Here is a 17,258-nt window from a genome sequence, read left to right as displayed (position 1 = left end):
TTTTTCTTCGAAATGTACAGGAATGAAATACAGAAGCTGTGGAGGGTGTTCGGCTGTGGTACTCTGAAGTGCGAGCTTTGGGTGAGGTAATGTGATGGAAGACTTCAAAAGACAGAATATCAAGGGCGAGCAATGGTAGAGATACTCAGTCAGTCCAGTGGCTGTGGGAAGTTCGGACATTAAATGGAAGTGAATTGGTAAAAGAAGGCGTTCCCACTTGCATATTCATCATCCTCCCCATGAGAGGTTATTTTTGGGACTCCGAGGGTAGACAAGGTTCAAAGAACCGTAGCCGCTGGCAGAGCTCAATGAATTTGCATTCTTTCTCCAAGCCGGGGAAAAAGGATTATCACCTATTGAAGGCAACCCTGAAAGACGAGGGTCTTTATCCCGTCTGGGTGCCCCGCTGATATGAATGATCAAAGTCATTTGTCCAGACTGGCCGCAAGTCGGGGAGTGATATGCTGAAGCGAGTCGATGCTTGATCTCGAGCCATGGAATCTCGGGATGCCGCTGTCATTCTTTGTTTGAAATTTGGACCGTCTTTAGTATACCATACTCGGAGCACCTAATATGCATGACCATCAACGCTAAAGCCCGTGTGGTCTCAACACCCGAGAAAAAGAGTACGTTTGAGTCATATACAAAGATGCAATCAAGAAGCCCTTTCCGGTTGTCCTCCCGAAGCTCGGCAAACACTGAGCATTAGATCTGACAAAGGTTGAAGAACTGCTTGCGAAACCACACATTCGTACTAAGATGGCTACTTTTTGTGAATCTACGCAGATCGATTGTCTAAATATCACAAGTCCAAGCAAGGGCTATGTCACAAAGGCAGCAAATCGATATGCTTCGCCTTCAACCTCGACCGTGTGCACTTCTTGTAAAGCACGGGGTGGGCCAGACTTTTGTCTCTGAGCAGCCATGATGAACCAGGTCAAGTCAGCATTCCAAGTATTCATCGCGGAGACGACTCGATCAATGGATTCGACCACTTCCTTGTCTGCACCAGCGGATCCCTCAACACCTAACTTATCACCCCGTAGGTAGAAGTCCGGTCCCACATAGAGTCCAACCCATGATCCCAGCAATTCACAGATCTGATCACCTGCTTCCAATGGTAATCGCACATGAGAAAGAATGGTGACAAACAAAGAGATCAAAGACCTCCAAAGGGTAAAGTGTGAGGCGTAAGAGCGCGAGCCTGATTCGAAGGAGGAAATGGCAAGAGAAGGGTTTAGAACAAGGGCTTGATTGGATGTGTTTCCTATGAAGTGTGTCGTTTCAGAGATGTTAATTGCGCCCTTGGGTGTTTTCTGATGTCGGGCTCTCCGTTCGTTCGCTGCCTGGGCATCGCGTTTGACTTGACTCCAGATTCGCGTGTACAGACGAACCCAACGTGGGAACTCCGTTTCAACCCGTGTCGCCATGAAGTCGCCCGCACCAATGCACATAGCTTCGATCGTTTGACAGGCAGCTGTCATGACAAATATCTCTTCGTGAGACTCGGATGAGTCCGAGAGGGTGGTAAAGCCTTTGAATTCCGCTGAGGAAAGACTTTTGTCGGTTGAAAGATGGGAAGACATCGTAGACGGGGAAGATGGGAAAATGACCCGGGAAGCCACTGAATGCCATAGATCGTTTATGAGAGGGAGGAAACTATTCTCGTTTTGAGACAGTGTAGGAAGCGACTTTATTAGCATCGACAGCAGCGATCGCCGAAGGTGGGGCGAAGGTGAGGAGATGTGCGACGGGATGGATTTCACAATATGAAGAAGAAGATTATGCGTTTTGCTGAGCGGTTTCTCGGCTTCCTCAGGTTCTGATGGAGGCGGTAATGGCTCGTCAGATTCAGCTTGATTCAACAGTTCCTCGATTGTTTCAGGTTCGGGCTTTGGCTTGTCGTAGGTTTCAGACCAAGGTTTTTGTGGGTGAGAAATGATACCATCAACCTCCTCGTCAGCTTCAGCAAGTTCAGCGCGCCTCGATTTACGCTTGGCGATATCTTTCGCGACAGTTGCTAGAGCCAAATTCTGATACTGGAGTTTGCGACTCTCGTGAGGCCCCATTTCACGGCCATTGTCGATTGTTAGCAGGGAAGGCTTTCTGGTCCCTTCCTCAACAATTGCAGCCAACGTTTTGAACATTATCTCGACGAGCTTTGGATAGCCGTGGTACATGTCCAATATGCCAAAGATGGAGTCAACAAGATCGTCCAGATACGGGACCAGCTTGGCACCACACAGCTTGACCATCATGAACAGCACCTGAGGCGGATATGGTGACACGTCAAATGTATTGAGCTTGAGAGCAACAGAGTTCACCAGGTAATCGACGTTCTCAACGATCATAGTACTCGTGTCGGTATAGTTGCAAGCCTGGGTGAGGACATTGAGACAGATCATAGCGTGTCGCTGAAGCTCTTTATTATTGGATGCGAGGAGATGGAGTGTAGGGTATAGGGCATCAATGAGTTCCGGCCTAAACGCTTCTCCCTGTTGTTTCGCCTGCAGTGCAACTGCCTCTAGTGCTAAAGCCGCCAATCGCCAATCTGAGGATACATCGGCAGGGAATTCATTGAGGATGGTTAAGGATGAGAAGTAGAGTTCTTCGATCATGCTGTTCCGGCTGGCTAGGGAGGAGAACTTCTCCGTACTATCATCAACGATGAAATCATCAAACTCAGCGGAGTGTTGGCTCTGCGCGCGGAGCGCGTTCAACGCTAACCAGAAGGGGGCCAAGGATGAGTTTTGCGGACCAGCATGCAAGCGATTGATGATTGACCTGGTGATTTCATTTCCTGATTCAGAGCGATTCAATTGATGAACAAGAAGCAACATGTCTTTCAAAGTTTGTTGCTGGCTCTGATGTTCCAACAAAATGGATGGAAACTCTCTTGACCGAGACTCGGAGACAATAACGTCCCACTGTAAGCCAGCCGATGCCGAGACTGGCTGCACAGAGCTTTCGGTGTGTTTGACGACAGCGCTCATACTATCACACAATCCAGAGGCGAGACTTCCTGACAGAATCACTGAGCCGCATTGGAGCTGTGAGAGAATTTTGAAGACCGTGGATATTTGACGGATACCCCATTGTTTTGCTGTTTCGTCACTGCTTTGCATGATTCTTGGAAAGGATGTAAGCCACGTGTATAGTGACTCCTTCAAAGAATCGAGCACGATAGCATACGCAGTGGCAAGGTGCAGAATAGTCACGGAAGCTTGGTTTGAATAAGTCTCGTCAACACCCGCCAGCACTACGATGGTTTCCACCATCATGGGCACAGCATCCTTGAGAGTGGACTGACAATCTTCGATGACCATAGTGCATAGGTTCAGAAGTGCTTCCTGTACTTCGAGCCTTGAATGTCGACGAACTTGACTGACATTCACAAGGGCCAGCTTGATTTGCGTGGTCGTCGCCTTTAGCCACGAAGCATCGAGGGTCAATTTATCACTCTCGCCAACGTTGGCAGAGACAACCGCTGTGTTTTCAACCACGTTATCGCTGAGAACTGCTCTTATCATTTGCTGCAGGATTTCCAGGCATGTCTGCAACAGTCTGTAAGAGCGCCGACTCTGTGTAGTGGGACGAATGACCTTCGCCAGGGCTGAGACGGTACGCGGCATGATGCTCGCCAGCACCACACGATCGGTTATGCGAGCATACAGAGATTTCAGCGACTTGGCACTCGAAATACAAAGGGCGTCAGACTTATCGTCCACAACTGCTTCGAGGAGCAGGTACACTGTCTGATCGACAACCGTCGCCGTGCCAATCTCATGAAAGATGGTCTCATCGGCAACTGGACCGCGAACTTGATCAAAAACCTCACGGAGGCAGTCAAAACAAGCTACAGAGAGCTCTTCTGCGACCTGTGCCTTGGCTGACTGCCCAGAGGAGTTACTTGGCGATCCCCCAACAATAAGTGTCAAGAGGATGATCAGCTGCTTGGCCAACGCTGGGGATAACTGCTCGCGCCAGCCATCTGCAATTAGGATGTGCAAACACTGTACAGTGATTTCGAGACATCTCGCTGGAAGTCGTTGTGTCTCATTGAAGATATGTGAGAGAGGGAAGAAAGCGTATTCTGCTAGCTTTCTATCCAGAGCATTCTTCGATGCCAGATCTTGCAAGATGCGGTAAAGAGGAGTGACTGCTCTAAGCACTTCCGCCGCAGAAGCATGCCCGCCACGAAAACGCAACCCCACTGAACTCAGCTCAACGCACGGCTCACGCAGCTGTCATGTGTTTCAATATCTTAGTTAATGTGGATTTTTGAACAGCAACGAAAACTCAGAATAACCTACGAGCTTGAAAGATTCCTGTCTTGCGTCGGCCATCCTGACTCAGGTCTGTTCTTGAGTCCCGCCGTGTGAAGAATCCAAATCCATCAGAGAGACAAGACGACTTCTCGAAATTACCCGGACGATCAACAGCGCGCTACTCTTTGGCTCTGGCTATTCGAGAATAGACAAGATTCAGGTTACCGCCTTCTTTCTGCCCGGTGATGCAGGCGGTAAGATGCGAGGCTCTTATCGCTACTCTTGGCACGGTAGCCTGTTTCCGGTAAGATGAGTATCCACGGCACGTGACGTTCGCGTCACGTCGCGTTTAGCATGTCCTGGCGTCCTGGAGCCTAAAGGTCGCATATGGAGATGTTCAGCCGGTCATTGTTGCCTATTCACGGAGCTTCCATTTAAAGCCCTCGAAATTGGATGTTCTGCCGAGCTTCTCATACCTTCCGGCAGGAATTTCGGTGAGGTTCTTCTATGCGCGGTTTCAAGACACTAAGTGCGCGTACTCCGTTGTCGCGTCCCGAATCGTTCTTGTTCGCAATAAACCCGGAAACGAGGGCAAAACCACTATTCAGCATAATCGATTCCCTTAGTGCTCTGCCGCAATCGAGATTAGCACACTACACGCCAACATCTCGCTCGACGCACCGCGCCTTCTATACAAATCACAACTGCAAGATGGCGGACGACAAGAGCCGCAAGCAGGCTACATTGGGGTATGTGCGCGACTCTCAAATGAACATCGGGTGCGTGACTCGAGAGACGTCGCAAATTTCTGTTCTTCAACACTTTCCCATATCGTGAACTTGCTCGCTTGTCTTTTTTGGACTTTTTCTGACCGAGAAATTCATCATGGTCATTACAGGAGATTTTTTGGCGGAAATGCCGGCGGCAATCAAGCACCGAAGAAGCAAACGACGCTATCATTTGGAGGACCGAAGCCCAAGAATGCTTCTCGGGCTGAAGATGAGAACCGCGAATCTCCTCTTGAGTCTAACGAAGTCGACTCGAACGCCACTCTCAAACGCGAAAAGGATGAGGAACTACATGACAGCGATTCATCTGATGCACAGCCAATCTCGAAACGGCAGCGCAAAACCATCAAATCACGTTCCTCGTCTGCAGAGCAGAAGTCATCCTCTCCGCCAAAGTCAGCGAAAAAGTCACCCACTAAAGACGCTGCACCCACCTCTCCAAGTCCACTCAAGCCTGAAGTCGTGTCGCCGACACCCTTGATTCGAAAGGCCTCTGGCGAAGAGACCCCGGAAGCAGATCTTGATTCTGACGCCAGTGATGAATCTATATCAGGAAGCGAAGTGGAGGAAGAATCCAAACCTTTAGTCAAAAAGACCATGGCGAAAGTGCAGGCCACTTTGAAGGCCACTGGCAAGGATCCATATCCCGATTGGAAGGCCGGAGATCCGGTACCCTATGCTGCTCTGTGTAAAACATTTTCGCTGGTTGAAATGACGACGAAAAGATTGATCATCCTAGCACACTGTTCTCTCTTCCTGCAACAGGTGCTGCGGCTGACCCCGAGTGACCTACTGCCTACGGTTCAGCTCATGATCAACAAGCTTGCCGCTGACTATGCAGGTATTGAGCTGGGTATCGGAGAGTCATTGATCATGAAAGCTATCGGTGAAAGTACCGGCCGAAGCTTGCAGGTGATCAAGGCAGATCAGCACGAGATTGGCGATCTGGGTTTGGTCGCCGCCAAGAGCCGTGGCAATCAGCCCACCATGTTCAAGCCGAAACCATTGACGGTCAGGGGCGTCCACGAAGGACTGCTCTCAATCGCTAAGGTACAAGGCCACGGGTCGCAGGATAAAAAGATTTCCGGAATCAAGAAATTACTGTCTGCTGCTGACTCTGCAACGTCTGGTAAAGGCAGCAAGGCTGTGGATATTACCAAAGAAAAAGGTGGCCCTAGTGAGGCCAAATTCATTGTCCGTTTTCTTGAAGGTAAGCTTAGACTTGGCCTCGCAGAGCGGACGGTTCTCGTGGCTTTGGCCCAAGCTATCGTCACGCACGAGGCCGCGGTTGCTGGCGAAAAACCGCCCACCCCAGAACGGCTAGCGGAGGGAGAAGCTGTCCTCAAGTCTGTCTACAGCGAATTGCCATCCTATGAAGTCATTGTACCGGCTATGTTGCAGCATGGTCTCTTCAATCTCCCCAAGGTTTGCAAGCTTCAGCCTGGTGTACCTCTGAAGCCCATGCTCGCCAAACCGACCAAGTCCATCACCGAAGTTCTTGACCGATTTGAAGGAAAGGAATTCACCTGCGAGTACAAGTACGATGGCGAACGAGCGCAAATTCACTTTGTGGCGCCCGATCACGTCCACAAGTACCCCGGATCTGCGATCACATTACAAAAGGATCAAAAAGGCCTGAGTGTGATATTCTCGCGAAACTCTGAGGATCTCTCGAAAAAATATCCCGACGTGCTTGGCAAGCTCGACAGGTGGGTCAAGGAGGATGTCAAGAGCTTTGTCTTGGACTGCGAGACGGTTGCTTGGGATACAGTCAGCAAGAAAGTCCTTCCATTCCAACAACTTATGACCCGCAAACGCAAGGACGTGAAAGCCGAAGACGTCAAGGTCAAAGTCTGTGTCTTTGCCTTTGATTTGCTCTTCTTCAACGGAGAGGTAAGCTGTTGAACTTGTGGGATGAGAAGCAGGTGTCATCAAAGATTCGGTTACTGATACTTGTCCTCTGCAGCCCTGTGTCAAGAAGTCACTTCGTGAGCGTCGGGAGATACTGCATCAGTCGTTTCAACCTGTCGAGGGTGAATTCCAATTTGCGCAATTTGGTAACACGAACGTCATTGATGAGATCCAGGACCTTCTCGATGAGAGTGTCAAGGCCTCATGCGAAGGGTTGATGGTCAAGATGCTGGATACCTCAGAAAGTGGTTACGAACCTAGCAAGCGCAGTCGTAACTGGCTCAAGGTATGATTTCTCACAGCTTGCCATGTCTTTCGCCCGAGTAGTTTACTGGATCTAATCAATTCGCTCTGGGACAGGTCAAGAAGGATTACCTGGCTGGTGTCGGCGACTCACTTGATCTCGTCGTTCTTGGAGCTTACTACGGACGTGGAAAACGAACCTCCGTCTATGGTGCTTTCCTTCTCGCTGCCTACAACCCCAACACCGACACCTACGAGACGATCTGCAACATCGGCACGGGATTTTCTGAAGCTCGTCTGGAGGAGCTTCACAAGGAGCTAACTCCCTTGGTCATTGATCGGCCTAAACCCTTCTATTCCCACTCGACCGTTCCCAAGGACCAGCCCGACGTCTGGTTTGAGCCTCGTCTTGTCTGGGAAGTCAAGACCGCCGATTTGACTCTCAGCCCTCGGTACAAAGCTGCAGCCGACGAATTTGAGGGGACCGGTGGTGGTGGTAAGGGTATCTCTCTCCGTTTTCCCCGCTTCATCAAATCCCGCGAGGATAAGAAGCCGGAGCAGGCGACCACCACGCGTGCGGTAGCCGAGATGTACCGCAAGCAAGAAGCGGTGGCGCAAGAATCAGCGGGCAAGCGCGGCGTGGACGATGATTTTGAATACTAAATATCCGCTGCTTGCGTAGACCATATGATAGAGAATTATGACTTGCCCTTTCCCGGGAGGGGATGTGGCTGTGTGCTCACAACACGCCGCGACAGATTGCATCTATCTGACCATCTTGTTCCTTAAACCCGACACGAAGTGAACTAATTGGTAGCATCTCTGCAGGTTCTACCCTCGGTAGTGGCATTGCAAGCCCCACCGTTATGCAAGTCAAAGTGCGAGGTGCATACCACCGATCACAAAATAACACCACTTGCGGTAAACCAACGCCAAGGGGGCCCGCGGGCATTGGCGGAGGCTCTTCCTCTGGTTTCAGCTTGCTTCATAAACTTGCCGACATCTCTTCAGTCTAGACGGTCTGTGAATTGTACTATGTACTCTGTAGTGGACTCTGTAGTAGCAATCTCATTCTCTTATCCGGCACGGCGAAAACACACTTTCGGAAGTAATTCCGTTAGGAGCTGAGCGGGACCGGACTCTTGGCAGATGGAGGAGCAGGACTCCCACCTCTTCACTGCTAAGCCACAAAACATTAGGTAGGTGGTTTAACCGTGGATGGGAACTCGGTGTGATTATCCACGTGCCGATCGATCGATAGCGGCTATTGAGATTCACCGTGATGCATCATCCTAGTACTACCTATTTATCCTTCTCGGTGAGCTTGTATTTCGGAAGTATTGTATGTTGGATTATGCACCGTTGCACACAGTCCTAGCGGTCTGCCCTTCTTGCGCACCAAACTTTGGAGGTTAAACCCCATCCGTGCTTGACTTCGTTGGTTTTTTGAATAAACAGAGTCCCCGAGGCGTCGCCGGGGTTGACCGCCTCGAAGCTGATCGACAGTAGAGTAATCCGCTTTTGTCAGTCTGGTTCCGCCTGTCTTTCTGGAAACGGGTCAAGTGACTTCTTAGACGATGCTCACTGAAAGGCCCGCCGCATAGCGATGGCGACAATTCGTGTCCGAAGTGAATTAGATTGTTACATTTATTAGCACAGTCGTCTGCATCTATCAATCTGAAGGATTTCGGCGCGATCACAGTCGCCGGCTGCTGAACTTGGAAGACTTACATGTGTACATAACTACGTCCTACAGAACATGTACTATGTAGATGTTCAGAGTAACTACATTCCATTCCGAGAGGTCCTCTCATTTGATTCCATCCCGTCACGGTCCATTAGGAAGGTAAAGTTGATGTACCGTATGCCTGCAACCTCATGCTCACAGTCCACCAAGAAGGTACAGATACAAACCAGAATTGCGTGATGACGCTACTACAGTGAAAATCGTCCAATCAAGGCCGGATGACGAAAGTCAACAAACCTGAGCGGGTATCCATCGGTCTAGTCTCGATCGAGCCACTGACGACCAGATGACCCGCGTTGGGAGCTTCCTCTTTCAAGCGATATGGAATCCTCACGGACGACCGAGTCAAGTCCCGTCAACAACGTACCCTTTGATAGAAATTCATGCAGTCATCAGCATTACTGTCTCAGCCTCTTATCTCAATTTTGCGGGGTGCAAGGCACGGATTGCCTGCGTTTCTGGTGATATGCTCCATGCCCACACTCGCCCGTTTGGGTCGTTCCGGGCGGATATCAGCGGGTCTTCCCCGCTTGGCTTGGCGCTGCAACCCAAGCCCGGAGTGTTCGCTTGGCAGAAACATCAATTTGTACAACTCGAGAATCGTCCTGATTTAATGGCTCGCCCATGGGGTAATTTATGGGATGGTTTCCATCATTGGTGATCCTCCTCTGCCGACTATCTTTCGAGTTTTAGCTTCAGGCTCGGCTCTTCCCACTTTCCGCCTTCCCAACAGTAAAGTACCTCCATCGTCATGCCCGCGCTGGGTCCCCTGTTGCCTGTTAATCACTCTTGGCATGCTCGAGATGCAACCATCCTTCCCCACGAGGAAGCTGCTGGGTCGCGGAAGGTCCCGATGTCCAGAATCTGGGCAGTTGAGAGCAGACTTCTCTAGGGGTAAGGTATTTAAGAGCAGAGATCTGCCCTGAACTGCCAGACTTCCGGTTCTGTGTGCGAATCGAGTCATCAGTGCATTGGGCCCCCTACTGAAACTCACATTGACCAAGATGCGTTCTCCGCAATGGGCGATTTTCGGACTGGGCGTCGTCTCGGGCGTGAAAGCGATGACACCCGAGTAAGTACGGCGAAGATCTCGCACGTCTCTATGTGTCTCGCGACTTTGGTCTGAATGACTGAAGACTAACATCCAACTAGGCAGTTGATTGCTGCTCCGCGACGAGGTGATGCTCTTCCAGACCCATCAGGAGTATGTCCACATTCCGTTCTCTTATTCTTTATTGATACGCCGTGCAAATATTGACCTGACTCAACCGCAGAAATGGGCCGTGTTCTCGACGTCCGAGTACTCCTGGGCAGAGCATCAAACGTCCTCGGCGTGGAATATGATGGACCTAAGTACACGTAAAATCAGCGTGCTCACCAATGATAGCAGTGTTTCCGAGGTGACCTGGATGGGCACTGATGAGTCGACTTTGCTGTACATAAATGGTACCAATGCCGAGATTCCCGGAGGTGTGGAGCTTTGGATTGCGGACGTGAATAGCTTCGAAAAGTCGTACGTGTTTCGCCATCTTGGGCCCAGATTGGTTTTCGTGTCAATACTAATAATCCATACAGCCGATACAAGGCAGCATCTTTACCGGCCCCGTTCTCGGGTCTCAAAACAGCCAAGACCGCGGAAGGGGACTATAAGTTCCTCGTTTACGCCGAGTCTTATCCTAACGGGACCGCGTACAATGCAGAGCTCGCTACTGCTCCTCTGAGTACTGCTCGCATCTACGATAGCATCTATGTGCGTCATTGGGACTCCTGGTTGACAACTAGATTCAATGCGATCTTCTCTGGCTCTTTGAAGAAAAAGGGTGACCGATGGGCGCTGTGTTCTGACGGCCACGCGGAGCCTCTCAAGAACCTCATCGCTGGTGTCAAGAACCTCGAGACACCGTACCCTCCTTTTGGCGATTCCTCTGATTACGACCTGTCGAGTGACGGTAAAATGGTGGCTTTCAAGAGCAAGGCACCAGAGCTTCCTCGGGCGAATTATACCGCTTCTTACATCTACCTGGTCCCTCACGATGGTTCGCAGAAGCCAAAGGCAATCAACGGCCCAGAGAGCCCTGGCACTCCAAATGAAATCAAGGGCGACTCGAGTGCACCTACATTTTCGCCAGATGGGCGTCATGTCGCCTATCTGCAGATGGAGCGTATTTCCTATGAATCAGACCGCCGGATTCTATACGTACACGAGGTGGGTTCAAATGAGACCAATCGCGCAGTGGCCGGTGACTGGGATCGCTCTCTAGATTCGGTGCAGTGGACATCCGATGGAAAGACCTTTGTAGTGAAATCCGAAGACAAAGCACGCTCGCGGTTGTTCACTCTCCCCATCGACGCCGACGATGATTTCGTGCCGCACAACTTGACCGATGGAGGTTCTGTCCGAAGCTATCACCACCTGCCCAATGGCGATTATCTGGTCACCAGTTCGGCGATCTGGACTAGCTGGAGTGTTTCCACGGTGAGTCTCAAGAGCGGCGTTGTCTCAACATTGGCCTCTGCCAATGAGATGGATGCTGGTCTGAAGGGATTGAGCCCTCGGGATCTGGACGAGTTCTACTTCGATGGAAACTGGACCAAGGTAGGTGGTGCTTGCTTTTCCACGAAATCGTATAAGCAAGGCAGATAAGCATATGCTAACGTACACAGATCCACGCCTGGATGGTGTTCCCTGCCAAATTTGATAAATCGAAGAAATATCCTCTGGCCTTCCTCATTCATGGTGGACCTCAGGGCTCATGGGCGGATTCTTGGAGCACTCGATGGAATCCTAAGGTTTGGGCCGACCAGGGCTACGTTGTCGTTGCACCCAATCCCACCGGCAGCACTGGTTTCGGGCAAGCATTGACCGATGCCATTGCCAACAATTGGGGTACGTCACTCATCTGCCTTCATGGCTGGTCTGTTTCAATTCCACTGACAGTCGCACAGGCAGCTATCCTTATGACGACCTCGTGAAAGCGTGGGAGTATGTACGAGACCACTTCGACTTTATCGACACCGACAACGGCGTTGCTGCAGGTGCCAGCTACGGTGGCTTTATGATCAATTGGATCCAGGGCAATCCGCTGGGCCGTAAGTTCAAGGCTCTGGTCACACACGATGGGACATTCGTGGCGGACGCCAAGATCTCCACGGAGGAGCTTTGGTTCATGCAACATGAGGTGAGCTTCCCTTTTCTAAGATTCTGAGGTGTTGGAAAACGATATGCTGACCGCCGACACAAGTTCAATGGCACGTTCTGGGACAATCACGAGAACTACCGTCGCTGGGACCCTTCTGCCCCGGAACACATCAAGCAATTCGGCACACCCACCTTGGTCATTCACAATGCCAATGACTTCCGCTTGCCGGAGGCCGAGGGACTCAGTCTCTTCAACGTTCTTCAGGAGCGCGGTGTCCCTAGTCGATTCCTGAGCTTCCCTGACGAGAATCACTGGTAAGTCAAACTCCATTCTCCACTCCATTCGCAAGTGATATGTGAAGCTCATTTTTGGTGGTATAGGGTGACCAAGAAGGAGAACAGCTTGGTATGGCACCAGCAAGTTCTTGGATGGATCAACAAGTACTCTGACGTTGGCAAGAGCAACCCTCAAGCTATCAGCCTGAACGATACTGTGATTCCCGTCGTGGACTACAACCCTTGATAGAGAAGTGTATGGACGGGGTAAGGGTGTGACGGTTGAAGGCTCACTTGAGCCCCTTGAGTGAAGTTATGATGTAAATAGTCTGCTGTCAATAACTAACATTACCCTACTGAGATGAAGTTATTCATATATTCTTCTTCATGGACTTGTGACGAGACTCATTCTCGGCGAATTGCGATCAGGAGCGTGGTAATTTGTTGCCACGACTGGAATGTGTCTTCCTGTCCTTGCAGATACAAGTTACTGATAATCCGGGTGATAATTCAATGGTATGGGATGGAAAGGAGTGATCACAATAGCCCGTGTACCATCTTGCTTCTCATTACGGGTTGATTTTCAATAACAACGAGAATAAAGCGAAACATGCCGGTCCATACTACGTACACCCGACCTTGACACGCCCATCTATTCACATGATAGTCCATCATGAATATTGCGAACAGCGACCACCGTCTTATATCTGCGGTATGCCCTTCCTGAGGTCAGACTTAAGCCTCAGCCATCCGCAGCGGCTACATGCCCATATCCAGTAGCGCATCGTACCTACCAAGTGCGTCAACCTCTTTTCCTCTATTTCGATTTTAATCCCAGCATTATTAGCAAAAATCCTTTTTCCACCAGATTCTATGTCTGAGCAATGATCGTGATTCCTAGAGCCCTACAACATTCTGTAGCCTTCTTCAAGAGCACACAATTGCCACATCGGTGCACGATGGTCACCAATGTTTGATTGCCCATACCACATGATCGAAAATGGTCTCATCTTCGTCATTATTTTATCTTCGCCTTGAATTCATCTCTCTTCCTTATTCTTCCTCTTTCTACCCTCTTCCACATTCGATTTTCTACCTTTTTATTCTGACGCAAAGTTCAAAACATTCCCATCTATTTCACACTTACGCGAAATCGTGTCCTCTACACACTCCTTTCCACTTGGGATCTCCACTTGATCCTCTTCACCACCATCCACTTCATTCTTCGACTCACACACTCCGGTCACTCTCACTCCAAGACATACCCCCAGTGAGATTCACCATGGCCGGCTCGCCACATAAGGCGAGCCCCAGACCTTCCTTCGACAAGCGTCCGGCCTCCCAGTCGGACTCTGAGAGATCTAAGAGACAAGCCACCGGATACTCGTCATCCATTGTTCAAAGCAGAACGAGCCAGCAGCCTCTGATTCCCCGGGCTCGCTCAAAAGTCCTGTTGCGCGTGGCGTCTGGTTCTGGAGTGTCTGTTGCTCAGAGCATCGAGGGGAGTGTGATCCCCGCGGCCGCCACTGCCAATGCCGAAAGATCTGCAATCCTCAAGCCTCGCGTCCAGTTCCACTTCTAACGGCCTTCCGTCAAGAAGAAGCCAGCCCGGCAAAAGCATGCGGCCGGGACTGATATGGCACACACTGACAGCGAGAAGAAGGATAAGCATGCGAAGCAGACCATGGATCAAATTGACCAGTTCGTAAGCGAGACTGCGCCTCGCACTGGAGGCAAGCACTCGGTCTTCTCTTTCACTTGAGTTCTGGCCATGGAGCGTGTCCACAACCTGCTTTGCATTTCATTGTAAACTCCGCTAACCTGACATTATCCTTGTTTTGGAAGCATGCTTCATGACTCGTCGATCCTGCAACGCGTGGGGTCTGAAACAAAAGACGCTTTATAGGAAAAACAAACCATGGCGTGCCCATTCGTCATGATTCGGAGTTATATACTTGCTTGCAAAATGGAGATTAACGCCGAGTTGCAGAGGCTGGAACTCCCCTCGAAGCTAAAAGGGAAGCTCCTTAAAGATCAGTAAACAAATTGTATAGTTTTTTTATCATCCTAGTTATGGTCATTCCTTAATGAAGCTCAGACCTCTCCCAACCCAGACTGGGAAAGCTTATGATAGACCTAGAATAAATGCCATCTTTTTCGTGTCACTATCACCCAAACACGCCATATGGTACTGGCAACTGTCCGTCCACAAGAGCCAGCATATTAAGAGAGCCCTGGGCACAATCACCATTCACGTTCAATACTTGGAAGAACAGTCGACCAAACTTTGAATGCGCGGCCGTGCAAAGAAGTGCTAGTAATTGACGTTTCATTCTACTGTCCTCTGTTCTCGTCCCTGCACCAGTCCCTTCTCATTCGTGACGCTTCGGCGCCGATACAGACCCTACAAGAAGATTTCATACGGCTACCAGGTATAAATACATGACATTCCAACTCTCGGCCACTTTCCAACATTCACCTCACAGCAACAGCAACAACCTTGAGAGATGCCCTACCTCAGTCCACGTAAGGCCGCTGAAACGAAAAAGAGCACCATGGATGAAGAGTACGTGCACCCCTTTCCATCGCCCGCTCTGACCTCAACGGGAATGCACAGATTCCATGACTGACAAAATGGGGTGTCACTGCAACAGGCGGGCCAATTTGAACAGGCGGGCCGAAAGCATCGAGGACAAAAACACCAGAATCAAGGCGCTACTGGAGGAGGCCGAAGTCCTTGCGCAGGATATGCTGTCCACCCTTGAGGCTCATAGAAAGAGACTGGAGGAAGCGGATGAGAAGATGGATAAGGTGACTTGACAAACTTTCCAGTTCTCTCGGTGGATCTGCTAGGGTCTCTTATGAACGTGAGTGTGGTTGAGATTCGAGGCGCTGGGTCTTGGGCTTTGAGTGTGCAATCACTTGGGAGTTACTTGGGTGCTGACAAGATCTTCGCTTTCTTTTATTCTAGGGGGAATACCTTGGTTCAGGTTTGACGGCATTTTCTCAGATTCCTACTGCATACGTATGCTCTTCCGCTTTATTCTTATGGTCCTGCTCTCCGTTGTGCAAGCACTCGCAAGATCAGATTTGCTGGGGATAATTGGAGTGGTTACACTGTTCACAGCGGCATCATTACTCGAGTTAGCGAATCTATTTTTGAGTTCCAGTCTAATGCCATTCTGAATTGGATATCCTCAGCAGCGGTAGCGATATCCCAAGTTTTTCCGTTTGAAATAAACACCCACGCTCTCCTATCCACCGCCGCGCTGCGACACCTTGCCCTTCCCTTTTTCCTTTTCCTTTTCCTTTTCCTTTTCCTTTTCCTTCTCCTTCTCCTTCTCCTTCTCCTTCTCCTTCTCCTTCTTCTTCTCCTTCTCCTTCTCCTTCTCCTTCTCCTTCTCAACGACCTGCCCATTCCGACTCCCCTGTCGCACATTATACCGGTCCACCCACCACGAATGGAACATCCTCACAAAGTCCATGATGAGCTCAATCGGTGCATCATGCGCACTATACTGCGTCTTGATCTCATCGAGACTTCCCTGCAGCGTATCAACCTTGGCCAGCAGCGGGCCCACCTTCTTACGGAGCGAGTGGAGCTTCTTGTGCATTTGTTCCGTGTAGATTCTTTCGCCTTGGAGGACTCGACGGAGTAGTTCGTTCAAGTGGATGATTTCGTCGATTTTGGCCTGGTCTGTGATGGTTTTTTCGGCGTCGTCTGGACTCGTGGGAGCAGACTTCTCGTTGCTGCCTCCGCAGCGAAGAACTTCCAGATCGGCTCGGAGAGCAAGTAGCTCATCTTGGAAAGAAGAAAAATGTACTTTGCTCTCGTCCTCGGCAGTGAGCTGTGAACGAAGAGCTTCAAAGTCTGCTCGAAGACTGACGATATCGCTGGTATCTCGAGCAGCTTGGCGTTTGATCTCGTGAAGGACTTGTCTTTCTGAGAAGAGATCTGCACGTAGAGCAGCAAGCTCAGCGACTAGGAATTGGGTTTCCGTGTTCTTGCAGTCACTCGTATCCTGATGATCTGTTGACCCCCTGATCCTTTTGATCTTGGAGGGAAAGCAGGTCAATTGGTCGTCGCTCACCGGACTGTCGAGCCTGCAAGATGAGAGCAGATTAGCACAAATGAGGTGTGCGTGATATACAAAGGGGTTCTTTAAGAAATGTGTACCATGTTCGGCATTTTCCAACTTTGATTGGCGAGACCGTGCTTTTCTTTGTCCAGTTCGACTTGTTCACGACCGGTGTACTCGGACTCCACGTCAGCGGTGTGATGACCACACTGGGTGATCCTGCGCGTTTGCGCTTCAGACAACGCGGTGTCTCTACCTCTTCTTCTTCTTCCTCTTCTTCCTCTTCTTCCTCTTCTTCCTCTTCTTCCTCTTCTTCCTCTTCTTCCTCTTCTTCCTCTTCTTTCGGTTCGTCAACGTCGTCATCACCGTCATCTTCATGGCAGCCGCCATCTCGCACAGGTGTATGTATACCTTTGGTGGTCTTCGGAGACTCACGACATTCGACTCTGATGTCGGTGAGACTATCTCGTGATGGAAGCAATACTGAGCGCTTCTCGTGATCGGAGACTTTAACTCGCCCTCGAGATGAGCATCGAGAACTCGGTGCAGCTCTAGTTGCATTGTCTGGGCATGCCCTTGTCTTCGATGCTCGATTGATGAAAGGTATAGGCTGCATGTTGTCCACGAGAACGGATATTGAGAACAGGAGCCTTGAGAAGAACCTCTTTTTCTCTTTTGGTTGCGGGCAAGGCTGGAATTGGAAGATTGAGAGACGGCAAAAATCCAAGAGGGATGGTTTTCTCGGAGGAGGAACTGATGTTGGCCGGTCGTATGTGAGGGTGTTCACTTCATTTTCCGGAGTGTGAG

General features: G+C 50.2%; 6 protein-coding genes across 6 annotated transcripts; 4 read left to right on the top strand and 2 right to left on the bottom strand.

The window, feature by feature from the left end:
- Positions 1-821: 821 nt before the first annotated feature.
- On the bottom strand, positions 822-4,346 carry N7539_005617 (uncharacterized protein; the record flags this gene model as incomplete). The annotated part of the gene is made up of 2 exons (XM_056935219.1): positions 822-4,244; positions 4,314-4,346. 2 exons carry the CDS (start codon positions 4,344-4,346, stop codon positions 822-824), a joined length of 3,456 nt encoding a protein of 1,151 aa, XP_056790413.1.
- Positions 4,347-4,979: 633 nt separating this feature from the next.
- N7539_005616 (DNA ligase (ATP) CDC9) lies at positions 4,980-7,873 on the top strand (the record flags this gene model as incomplete). Its single annotated transcript, XM_056935218.1, has 4 exons — positions 4,980-5,047; positions 5,167-6,949; positions 7,023-7,253; positions 7,328-7,873. 4 exons carry the CDS (start codon positions 4,980-4,982, stop codon positions 7,871-7,873), a joined length of 2,628 nt encoding a protein of 875 aa, XP_056790412.1.
- A 2,088-nt stretch (positions 7,874-9,961) lies between these two features.
- On the top strand, positions 9,962-12,619 carry dppV (dipeptidyl peptidase DppV; the record flags this gene model as incomplete). Its single annotated transcript, XM_056935217.1, has 8 exons — positions 9,962-10,029; positions 10,110-10,161; positions 10,232-10,470; positions 10,533-11,553; positions 11,622-11,844; positions 11,904-12,136; positions 12,200-12,411; positions 12,478-12,619. 8 exons carry the CDS (start codon positions 9,962-9,964, stop codon positions 12,617-12,619), a joined length of 2,190 nt encoding a protein of 729 aa, XP_056790411.1.
- Positions 12,620-13,654: 1,035 nt separating this feature from the next.
- On the top strand, positions 13,655-13,954 carry N7539_005614 (uncharacterized protein; the record flags this gene model as incomplete). Its single annotated transcript, XM_056935216.1, has 1 exon — positions 13,655-13,954. One exon carries the CDS (start codon positions 13,655-13,657, stop codon positions 13,952-13,954), a length of 300 nt encoding a protein of 99 aa, XP_056790410.1.
- A 925-nt stretch (positions 13,955-14,879) lies between these two features.
- On the top strand, positions 14,880-15,192 carry N7539_005613 (uncharacterized protein; the record flags this gene model as incomplete). Its single annotated transcript, XM_056935215.1, has 2 exons — positions 14,880-14,938; positions 15,027-15,192. The coding sequence occupies 2 exons, from the start codon at positions 14,880-14,882 to the stop codon at positions 15,190-15,192; spliced, it is 225 nt and encodes a 74-aa protein (XP_056790409.1).
- Positions 15,193-15,626: 434 nt separating this feature from the next.
- On the bottom strand, positions 15,627-17,067 carry N7539_005612 (uncharacterized protein; the record flags this gene model as incomplete). The annotated part of the gene is made up of 2 exons (XM_056935214.1): positions 15,627-16,476; positions 16,550-17,067. The coding sequence occupies 2 exons, from the start codon at positions 17,065-17,067 to the stop codon at positions 15,627-15,629; spliced, it is 1,368 nt and encodes a 455-aa protein (XP_056790408.1).
- Between the last annotated feature and the right edge of the window lie 191 nt (positions 17,068-17,258).

Source organism: Penicillium diatomitis (genome assembly GCF_028827545.1).
Source record: "Penicillium diatomitis strain IBT 30728 chromosome Unknown utg000005l_segment0_segment0, whole genome shotgun sequence".
Classification (NCBI taxonomy): Eukaryota; Fungi; Ascomycota; class Eurotiomycetes; order Eurotiales; family Aspergillaceae; genus Penicillium; species Penicillium diatomitis.
This window is presented reverse-complemented; position numbering and strand designations above follow the sequence as displayed.